This window comes from Cololabis saira, chromosome 18, assembly GCF_033807715.1.
Source record: "Cololabis saira isolate AMF1-May2022 chromosome 18, fColSai1.1, whole genome shotgun sequence".
NCBI lineage: Eukaryota > Metazoa > Chordata > Actinopteri > Beloniformes > Belonidae > Cololabis > Cololabis saira.
In genome coordinates, this window is record NC_084604.1 from 30,025,785 (window position 1) to 30,038,142 (window position 12,358).

Below are 12,358 nucleotides of genomic sequence, written 5' to 3' on the forward strand. Positions count from 1 at the left end.
TCACAGCTGGCTGCCCTGAACTTGCTCTTGGAGGCAAATACCAGCAGCCAACAAAAAGGTTCCACCTGCACTGTAAACCTCTCATACAGACAGACAGACGTTTTGTTTATCATGCAAAAGTTTATAATATCTATCATTACATTTCATGCTGCAACATTGACACTTTTACATGAGGACTAGAATATCACACCCAGTCAGCGTAGTTTCTTTGTGTTATGCAGTTATATAAAAGCATCAGTTCGGACATCAGTAATAAAAGAAGCTTTGACCATGTAAATGCAGACTATAAGTCTGAACATTACTAAAAGCTAATACAGGCCAGGTGAACAATCACTGGAACCCTTCTATGATTTTCTCCCTTTGCAATCAACTGGAGCTTTCCTCCTTTTCCTTGCTCATTTCCGTGGAGATGTTGCTCCAGCGTTTACTCTCTGCCCTCCCCTTTGAACTCTAACACCAGGATGACAACAGAATGAAAACAATTTGAGGGTGAACATGTTATTGAACCTAAAGCTGCCGAGATCTCTTTTTGTATCCAGTGACTTTTTAGAGGAATTGGACGAACATTTTCCTGCACCTCCCTCCTACCAGATATACAGTACATATTACCCAAATATACCTCTTATTTTAGAAAAAAGAAAAGGTTTCTCCTCTCTCTCTACCCTGTTTTCCATAAACTCTTTACCTTTGAACAAATCATGCACCACTTTATGCACCGATTCATACTGTGTACGAGTAACCCTACTCAAAACAGCCGATATGGCTGCAGAATTCCTAATACCACTTTGAATCGGCAAGTTTATTGTAAACAGCCACTCACTTGTTTTGTCTTTTGCAGATGCTACATTATTCTGCCTATGTCACATGTCACTGTTTCTCTGATTGGTTGAATGTCTATCCAACTGTGTCCAGAGATGTTTTTTTCTGCGTCCATTGGTGCAAGGCCCCTGAACATCAAAGTCAAATCCGGAGGAACCAGACTAACTCTTTGAATAGAAAAGGAAAAGAAAAAGGAAGAAAAGGATGCCTGGCCAGGCCAGGTTATTCTCTGGGTGACTTCAATGTTTATTTACCATCAGACACTATGAATCCAGGGTATTTCACACTTTGTTTTTTCATTTAATGTATCAATATAAAAAAATCAGCTATGTCATTTCAGGCCTCCAACATATCCCTAAAAAAACCTGTGATGGAGGCAGTTTAGGACTATTAATGCCGCGAAGGAAGTTTACCAAAGTATAAGAACTTTTAACACAATGTGCCATTATTTGTTGTAGATAAAAAAAAATCTAATTTCAATGCAATTTTGTGCTGAGAAATGTTAATTTCAAAAACTTGAACCATGGGCAAATAAAGTATTTTGCGGAACATTGAACTCCTCTCTGTCTTTACTTGTCTGTCAGCTGCTCTGTTCATATCCTTTCAGGTTACTGACTTGTTGCAAATCCATCCTGACAAATCAATGTGAGATATCCTACAGGGTTGTTTTTAGTTGCCTTTCATTGCCCAAGTTTCACCAATTAGAAGTCTGCCGCTGGCATCAAATTCAAAATTGGCACATATATGAATACCCAGGACACGCTGGCTGGCTTGGTAACATCTCAGACTCTCCTCGGAAGAGCAGGAGGAGGCTGGAGGAAGTCTGGGCATCTCTGCTAAGACTGCTTCCCCTGTGACCCGGTAACGGATGAGCGGTAGAAAATGGATGGATGGATGGATAAATATCTTTAAATAGTTTCAACATTAAATTTGTTGGAATTATACTATTCAATGTTTGTAGATTACGCTCCAATGTTTTAAGGAACAGGGTTTTAGCAACGTTTTCTCAGTCTGTTTACATAAAGAAAAAAACCAACATAAAAACTGCTCCAGGGCCCGAGATGAGAGCTGTGTAATAAATAAATAAACGACACCACTGACACCATCTCACACAGCATTCTCCTTGACAGACTATCGTCTATTGGGATATGTGACACATGCTTCAACTGGTTTAAATCATACCTTTCTGGCCACATGCAGTTCATACAGGTGAAAAATGTTAGGTCATGCTCTTTTCCAGTAACCACAGGTGTTCCCCAGGGTTCTGCCGTTGTTCTATTTCTCTTCATCATTTATTTACCCCCTCTTGGCCATATCTTCTGTAAATTTAACATCAACTTCCCAGCTCTATTGTGTTCTCCAAACCCTCTTCATCCCTTCCACTCACCTAAATTCTGTTTTTTCTACAATTTCTGAGGTTCCTATTATTGGTTCAAAATCTACTCTTACAAAATTGGAAACCTTTCCAATCACAATCAACAATTTGACTGTTTCTCCTTCCTCACAGGCCAAGAGCCTGGGTGTAATCATTTACATATCAATAACATCACCCGCCCTGCTTACTTTCACCTTCAAAATATCAACCGTCTCCTCCCTTTGCTGTCACCTACAAATGTTGCTACTTTGGTTCATGCTCTTGTTATTTCTCATCTAGACTTCTGTGACTCCCTCCTCTCCGGTCTTCCTCTCAAATCCATCAACAAACTTCCACTAATCCAAACCTCAGCTGCCCGCATTATCACAAGAACATCCTACACTGATCATATCACTCCTGTCTCACCTTCACTGGTTTCTATTCAAATCACGTGTCGAATATAAGATCCTGCTTTTTACTTTCAAAACCATCCATGGCCTCGTCCTCCACTACCTATCTGAACTTTTACACATCAACACACCTTCTTAGAGTCTCAGGTCAGCGTCCTCCATCACATAAGGAGTACTGACTCTTTTCAGACTTTTAAATCCCTACTGAAGATGCATCTTTTTAAAATGACTTATTCTTTGTAGTGATTTGTAGAGCTGGGTATCGATTCAAATGTCAAGAATCGATTCCATTCCGATTCTTAAGATTCAGAATCGATTATCACCATTTGATTCGATTCGATTCGATTCGATATTGATTTGGGTTAGTGTTGCCTGGATTATATGACTGTAAAATAACTATTGAAATAATAATTTCACAATAATTATTGTGAAATAACTAAGAAATAAATAACTCAAATAGGCATTTCAATACCCATTTAAAGTGCAAAAAAAGAAAGAAATTGCAACAGCTCAAGCAGTAAACAAATTATTTTAGCTTGTCTGATTTATTCTGTCACCAGACACACAGCTTGCCATGAAGCACCCAGCATTTTTCAGGTATTTCATGACAAACCGTGTCCGATAACAGAGAAACCAAACAAGCTATAGTAAATATAGATAATATGAACTTCATTGAACTAATATAACATTTAGAAATTTAAGCTGAAATGTCCAGCATTTTCTCTAAAGAAAAGTTCATTTAGTTCAGGAGTTTTCAAAACTACTGGGACTACTTGGATTAAAGTTCACCAGGCAAAAATGTAATGATGAAAAAAAATTTAAAAAAAAATAAAAAAATCGATCTTTAGACATACAAATCGATTTTTTAGGAATTAATATGAGAATTGATTTAGAATCAGAAAATCGAAGCATTGCCCTGTGTGATTGCTGTTGTGTCTTCTTGTACAGGGACCTTGGGTACATTGAAAGGCACCTATAAATAAAATGTACTACTAGTATTATTACTATTAATATTATCATTAAATAAATAAGGCAAACATTTACAAACAAGGAATTAAATCCTGGTTTCACACTGGTTTAAAGCAACCTTGCGGGTAGCCTCTGTGTACTCACACACTTCAAGATGCATTAAATAAAGATAAACCATTTGCAAGTTTGCACTGTCCTGTTTCATATTATAGTTTATGTTTGGGCCAACCTACCAAATTGGACATTAGATATCTGAGAAGGAAAGCTGAAAAACTCCTTTTTTTTCTTCTTTTTTTTACTTTGCAAAGACTCTGCAGCTTTTCTCGTTACTATGACTACGGCATTTCCCTAGTTTTCTTTCCTGTTGTGTACTTTTGTTGATTACTTAGTTGCAGATCTGGGCAGTTTCTTTTTTTTGTTTTTTTTGTCCTTTTTTTCACAAAAAGGACTCCCTGTTCTCTGCTTAAAGAGAAATCATTTGTTGCAGAAAGCTCTTGAGTATTATATTGCGTCTGGAGGACAGCAAGGGGGGAAACAATGAAGCAGAAAAGCAGAAACAAAGGCATGCCTTTATTTCTCCCCCTTATCAGGTTCCTGGGGCATTCCATTACTGAAATCCCCTATTAAACAAAAAAAAGACACAAAGAAAAACATACTGCATGCATGCATGGATGTGCAGTTGCATAATAAAGCGCACACTGCCACCTCATAAGACTCACTTACATTGTAGTCCCTTATGGACAAATGATTACAGAGGCCCAGTTAGGGTGCTTCTGTGCTGCAGGAGCCATGTGTGGGGGTGTTAGTATGTGTGCTTGTGTTTGGGTGTGTGCGCTTGTGTGTCCCCAGCCACAGAACAGTGAGACGGGGGCATTGAGACGAGGGAGAGAATGAACCAGGAGACCTGGTGAAAGAGAGGCTAACCAGAACCAGATGGTCATAGAGGAAGAATTAATGCACGAAGTGCACGATCTGTGCAGCTCCACAACTGCATCAAGGGCAGGAATATGAAATCAGATTGAATTTAAGTGAAAATAAAAGGGTGTATCAGTTAAAGTGGCTTTCATTGTTTAACTGCAGTCCTGCTGTGGTCGAAGCTTTCACTGTGAAAATGTACGAACACTGCTTGGTTGTGTTGTTTGTCTTACCTAGTCGGAGCTCACACAGGCGGAGCTGGGGATCCAGGGGAGGGTGGAGTCGCCTCTTCTTTCTCCAGCAACGAGCGGGGTATGTATACATCTGTCCTGCCGCCTGGCCTGGATCCACACACACACAAATGCATACATCCATATACAATCAGCACTTTTACAACTGGAATTTTAACAACTACTGGCAAGCTCACCATTTTAACAAACCTTGTTTTAAGCCCCCTACACATGCACACACACACACACACACGCACACACGCACAGAAAGGACCCAGTCTTGTTTTCCTAACACTCATATGTCCTGTTTTCAGCAGTCCTCTGGTTAATGGCCTGTATCTTCAGAGAAGTGCTGCTCTCATGGTCAGATTCCAGAGATTGTTTGTCACTATATGTCCCATTATCTGGGTGTCTGCTGAGAATCTTAATGTCTTACTTGTACGCCAGCTGGATAGCAAGTACTAAAAAATAATTACGGGATTCTGAGAAAACATTCTTAATCTTATTCTGATGAATATTGGTTTCTTTGGTTTTGATCATATCCCCCGATTAGCTTGGCAAAGAACCAACAATGGGAAAAGGGACTTTTATTTCTGCACATGCAGAGAAAAAAAAAAAATAAGGAGAAGAGATGAACGCTGAATAAATGCATATATGAGTTAGGTCTGCCACAAAGTATAGGGTGTGGCCTGAAGGGCTTTGCATACGAGATGGAGAGTGGACTATTTGTGTCCAGCTTTCGGTAGAGAGCAGATTGTTCCCGCTGGCTGTACGGATGAACCACATGTGCATAATGCATTCTGACTGCTCGTTGGAGGATAAATCAGTGAGCGGTAACTCCTGAAATATATATAAGAGAGGTTGACTGGATTTTCATTGAAGGAGGAGATCTGTAATTATATTTATCACATGCCTGTATTAGTTTCACTTTTTTTAGAAACATGCTTATTTACTTTATTGCTACGTCTCATCTGTGCAGTATTATGTTCCAGCAGGCAGGCGGTTAGGACTGGAGGTAGGAGGAAAGATTAGCCAAGCTCTGTTCATAAGCTTAAAAACTGTAGCACTCACACGGACTTCCTGAAGGCTACACTTGTTTTCTTGAAAGCCCGTGGAAACAACATCCTCCACAGACTGGTTGGGTCAGACTGAGAAATAGTCAAAACGACAGACTTTTTGTTATGCTTGTTTTGTCCATGAAATTAACAAAATATCTCCATCCATCAATCATCTACACTCGCTTCTTGCTATTCAGGACCACATATAGAGGAATACACACTTCCATGCGGAATTTCGACATGCAAACTCTGTACACAAAGACCCCAGCCAGAATTTGAACTGGGAACCTTCTATAGCTGCGAGGCCGTAGTGCAAGCTACCATGCTTCCCACCACAACTTAGAAGCGATTGCCCTATTTACCCAGTAGCAAAGTGTTCTTATACTGCTAGTCCCAAGCACTGATAAATGAGGAGAGTGTTTTGTTGTCAGGAAGGGCATCCGAAGTAAAACCTATATCAGATCAATATTCAGAACACTAAGATCTGCTGTGGTGACTTTTAATGAGGAAAAAGGCAAAGAAGGTTCAGCTTAAAAACAGTTCTTTAACCACATCTTTCCAGCTCTGTTCATAGCACCTGGTTTAATGAGATGAGGTCAGCCTTTTAACTTGACTGCACCCTCGTTTCTTTGCAGTGTCTCCTTTTGAAACTGCTGTTACAGCTTTGTGCTGTGCATTTTACATGTACAGTATTAAATCAGGTGAGGCTGGATAATCACATATTACTCTGCAAAACTGAACTGCTCAATGAATTACATATATTCAGAATAAAACTGCTCCAAACAAAGTGGTCAAAGTGAGTTATCCCAATGTTTTTTATCTATTAGCTACTACAAACACCCAAACACTCGTTTTTTATTCTTTTAATACAACCGCTTTAATGTAAAAACCAAGTGAACCAGTTGTACACCACTCATAGATATGTGGTGATGTTACTCCTTTCAGTCAAGGCTGATCAGGTTGCAAAACAAGGAGAAAAATTCAATTAACAAAATGGTAGAACTAATTGGTTTATGAAAAGCGTTCATTTCTCACCTGGCCGGCGGTGGCGCTTTTCCATCCAGATGTAGCAGTTGTTCTGCGCCACGCCGGTCTGGGAATCCAGGAAGGGCATGCGCACGCTGCGCTCAGCACAGAGGCGGGCATTGTAGCTACGACAGTGTTCAATGGCCTCTTTATAGAACTGGTCACCAAGCCTGCACAGAGACACACAGAAAAACAAGGACGGAGACGATCAGGCTGCAGGTTAACAGTCACACAGACAGATAACGAAGAAAAGAAAAACAGATTTCCTGTAAAGTGATTTCAGCATAATGCATCTGACTCATTTACTTCTCCAACAATTGCCCAATACTATGGCGTCAATTCAACGCCAAATGTATTCCAAATCAAAATCCAAAATTTGAGAACCAAAAGTGACCAAGAATTCAAAATCTCTAACCAAGTATGATCATCTTTCTGGGTTTTACTTAACTTTTCTGTCCATCATTTCTAAAACTGTTGCTGTTTTCAAACCATCTTTTTCAGTTAGGCTTTTTCTATTCTCTGAAATGAGCCAAATCAGCGGTGTGTCCATCTACAGCAGGGAAGCGGGGCCTAGCTGAGCTCTAGTAGCGGCCAGAGTTGGACAGAGTACTCGACCCCAGTACTTGAGTAAGAGTACAAATACTACTGGTCAAAATTTACTCCGTTACAAGTAAAAGTAGCTCAGTCAAAATATTACTCTTTACTTAAATTTACTTTAAGTAAAAGTAAGAGTAAGAGTAAATTTCTTATTTTCCACATCAGTAAATTACTATATTTTTTCTAAATTAATTTAACGATCTTTTAACTCTTGTTTCTGAGAATTAAAATAACTCAATGTTGTAGCCATTGTTGCGGCTCTGTCTTGACAAACGCAGGCTACTTTGGCGGTATCGTTTTGAGGAGGCTTGACGTATTTCCGCTTTACGTACATCCCAGTGGAGAGCGTGCACTGTGATAGGTCTCCTCCTTTGACAAAAACAGCTTGTATATAGGATAGGATAGGATTTTAGGGAAGAAGAAGAAGGGAAGAAGAAGAAAGAGCAGAACTGAAAGTAACGAGTACTTTTCAGCCTTCCTAGAAATTTACTCGAGTAAAAGTAAAAACATTTGTCTTGGAAATGTATTCAAGTAAGAGTAATAAGTACCAAAGAAATCTAATACTCAAGTAAAGTACAAATCCTCTGGATATGTACTTAAGTACAAATCCTCTGGATATGTACTTAAGTACAGTACTCAAGTAAATTTACTCCGTTACTGTCCACCACTGGTAGCGGCATACAGCCACGTCAGAGCGGCAAAAACTGGCTCGTCGTGGTCATGGAGAACCAAGAAACGGAAGTAAGTTGTTAATGTCTGTCCCTGCTTTATCATAAATTATAAAGTTGTCAATGTCATGATAAAAAGTTGTGAATGACATAAACAACTTACTTTCATCTGCGTTCGGCACTGAGTCGTTTAGTAGCCAATGAGCTACTAGGTCCTCCCCCTGTAATTGACAGTTTGCTGATTTGGCTCGTAAAAAGAAAAAGCACAAACAAAAATGACGGTTTGAAAACGGAGACGGTTTTAAAGACAATGAGGCAAAAAGAGAGGTATAACCCAGAAAGACGACTGATCTCTCGATTAAAGATTTTGATGTCCAGGTTACGCATCCTAGGTTTTGCTTCTCAGATTTTGGGTTTTGATTCATAATGCATTTGGCATTGAATTGACACCATACAATACATTCACCATCTTTAGTAAAGCAAGAAAAAAAGGAAAACATATATTTGAGGAACATTATAGTCTTATTTCTGCAACTGATCCAGGCTGTCTGAAGCATGCTGCCTGTCACAAGTTGTTTCTGCTGGTGAAATTCAATCCTTTAAATGCAAACAACAGGTTTGATTAGCAATAGGTTATTTGGAGGCAGACGGTTTAGTAGCATCTGGATATAAATCATGACCCAAAGTCCCAACTTTGTCCACATTTTGGATTAGTGTGTTGTGTGAAGTCTGGCTTTGATGCATTTATCAGATGCAGAGTGAAGTCTGGAGACAAAACGTCAATACAAGTGAAGCTCAGTGAGGAATAACATGAAGGGAATGATGATGAACCATGAGAATAGAAGAAATACTATTTAGTGTCAAAGTGACAGATGACTAATTTTGCCAGATCGAAGTTCACACAACAGATGGGCTTTGCACGAACAAATTAGTTATCGACCAAGAAGAGGGCATAAATCAAGATGTGGGCCATTAATAACCTTCAATGACTCGGGCTAGAGGAATTTAATACAGATACAACTGAGACTGAGACAAAGAGAAGAAAAAAAATGGAAATACTTGAGAGATACATAAAGGAAGCTTGCTTAAGGAAAACATTCTCTGCTTATCCTTATATAGGGAAGCAGAATCAGTACGGGCTATAATATGTGCTGAACAGCAGGGCAGTCTGTTTCTCTGTGTATGTGCATACATAACTATCTGCCTGACCATCCACCATCTCTCAGACTGGCCAGTCTGAAATGGGTGGTCTGTGGATACTCTACACAGATATGTAAAGAATGTCGAGCTGGACAAAGACCAGCACTCTGGTCACAATAAATCTCAGAAGGCTGTGCAATGTGTGTGGATGTGGAAGGAAAGGCTGGGTGAAGGAGGAAAAGGGTGAAAAAGCAGGAGGGTGAGTGGTGACACCGTGACAATGACTGACAGCTATTGCTTGTAAAGTTGGAGAAAAATGGGAAGAGTACATGCAGCCGTGTGAGGAAAGAAAGCACAACCTCTTTCACACAAGACACGCCGCATCATATCATAAAGGAAACTCGGACCAAAGTTCAGAAGCAATGTGAAGCATTGTAATTAAAAACATGCTTCTATAGGAATTGACAGGTTAGGTAGAAGCCAGGTGCTTCTAATCAAACTTGAAATTGTGTCACAACCTCAAGTTAGTTTTAGTAGTTAATATTTATTTCGGTCAATCACGAACAAAAATCAACAAACAAGATAACACAGGTTTTTCCCTGGTCAACATTGTGATTATTTGACCGAAAAGGTCTGGGCTTGAAGCATAAAGCTTATCTTGCCCACCTTTTAACTGAATAGAGTATACAAAAAACAAATGAAGTATCATAAGTCTACACAAAATATTAATAATAGTAATAGTAATAATAATAATAATAATAATAATAATAATAATAATAATAATAATAATAATAATAATAATAATAATAATAATAATAATAATAATAATGATAATAATAATGGTATTAATAATAATAATAATAATAATAGCAATAATATGATAATAATAATAATGATAGCTCTGAAAACAGAAAGTGAAAAGATGCTAAGGAAACCGGCAAAACCAATTTAAGTTGTCATTTTATCTCATGCATGTGTGCATTCTTCTTTGTTTGCTTATTGTGTTTCTATATATGTGTCCATTACCTTTGCTTTGAATAATATCTTGTATGCTTTTATTGAATTTGCTAGTTTAAGATCATTATCTAATGAGTTCCACAGTTTTACTCCTAAAACAGATATACATCTGCCCTTTGCATTTGTTCTAACTGTTGTTGTGTCAAACATTGCAGTTCCCCTGAGGTCATGTTTGAAGAAGAAACAACTTCTACAATGATCCTAGAAAAGCAGTTGTTGATGCCCATCGATCGGGTAAGGCTTATAAGATGATTCCCAAACAACTTTGAAGCATCGCTCTACAGTAAAAAAGATTACTCCAAAGTATAAAACATTCACGATTGTATGTATGATCGTTTGGGCTCAAGCATCACCAATTACAACCAGATACATCTAATCTCCATACAATCACGCACTGTAAATAACGGATAAGAAGCCCATTTCGTTCCAGACATATCCAAAGAAATATCTGAAACAGAGTATTACCCCTTGATGCCTGATGTCTCGTATTTGATACCTTTCTGAGACCTCTGCACCATCCACTGAATCAAAACAATGATAAAAAACGATTTATACAATCGAAAAAATACATGAAATATTCAATAAATAGAAAAATATATAAATGACTTAATGACATTAATAGAGGTAAAAAATAGATAATTAGAAAATCATTTGTGAATTATTTATATATCGGGCATAAAAAGTTGAAAACAAGCAATATCTATAAACTCTTTTTACAGTAAATGAGTTCCATTTTCTGTATTGAAACTATGTTGAACTGTATTGTCTCTATTCTATTCTATCCCATTCTATTCAATTCTATTCTATTCTGTTATATTCTGTTGTTGTGAATCTTTCCAGGAGTGGAGCTGTAAAACACCCAAGGACAACATCTCAGGCTCTATCAACCTCGGTTTCAATGGCCGAGACGTAACAAACCTGATTTAAATGTTGAGGTTGGACCTTAAGAGAGCTGCGTGTTAATGAATGACGGTTGTAAAGAAGAGTGGGAGGTTACTGCTGCTAAAGGTGATTCTGCAAACTGTACAATAAAATGTGTAGTTTTACAAACTATGCTTCTGCATTTTGGCTTAGTTTTTGTTAAATAAATATTGATATGGCATACTGTGTTGTGTTCTTCTGAGGTTGTATTCACCAAAGTATAAGAGCTGGTAAATACTTTGTGATTTAAAATAAAACTTTTTTGGGATACAACAAATTTTAGGATTGACAGAAGCTGTACTTGGTTTTTGACAGGGACTATAAGAGAAGAGATATGAGGGGGAGAAACAGAAAAAAGGAAACATAAATATGAGTAAAAAGAGGGGAAATAGACATGTGGAGAACACATTACAGCATCTTTTATAAATTTGTAAAATATAAATTACACATTTGGGTATAAACTGATCTGGACAAAGATCAGAGTTTAGTGGGAACTCCATTTTTCTTTTTACTTTTGGATAAGTGATGATTTGTTGTTCAAAATGAGCAATGTGAAAATCAGACCTAATAATAAATAGTAAATAGTTTAATAATTCTATAAGTCAGACGACAGCAGGTCTCACAAAAGGACGCGTGAGAGGACTCAGCAACACAACGATATACATTATTTATATACATATACATTATTTTCTCAGAGGGACAAGGTTAATAACATCCTTGTAAACAAACCATGAACTATTCTTACCGAAATGAAGAAAAAAAATCACGCTGCACTGTGTCAGAGGGACAATAACGGCTAAAATATGCTGAAACACATTGCAGAACAGTCACATGTAGTCGTAATTTCTCTAGTTGACAGAAACATACCATTGAAGGACAGAAAAAGGCCTCATTTGCTCATGATGTGTTACAGATATTCAGTCTGATTAAAAGGGACACAAGAATTTGCACTAATGTTAGAAAGATCTGAATGCAGCTTTATGAGATAATAGCCAACAGCTCGTAATTATACCCAAAATGTAACTTCTTATAAAGTCACAGAGCTGGTTTTACACTGCAGCACCTTTGTTTGTTGCTGAAATTAGAACATGCTGGATGGTTTAGCTGCTTGGACGACTTCAGGGATTTTTTTTTCCTTTACTTAAATGCGCAATTTCAATGGGGAAAAGAAGATGAAACATTTACTTTGAAGGGGCAGAAGGACTATTTAATCACTATTAGAAACAGAGAGCAT

General features: G+C 38.0%; 1 protein-coding gene across 1 annotated transcript in view; it reads right to left on the reverse strand.

Moving 5' to 3' along the window:
• dpf3 (double PHD fingers 3) overlaps nt 1-12,358 on the reverse strand; it is a 29,456-nt gene that overhangs the window by 11,038 nt on the left and 6,060 nt on the right. The window contains exons 2-3 of the mRNA XM_061706898.1: nt 6,791-6,951; nt 4,701-4,808 (exon numbers count right to left, since the gene is read on the reverse strand). Coding sequence (XP_061562882.1) covers nt 4,701-4,808; nt 6,791-6,951 — 269 coding nt within the window. The remainder of the gene's footprint in view (nt 1-4,700; nt 4,809-6,790; nt 6,952-12,358) is intronic.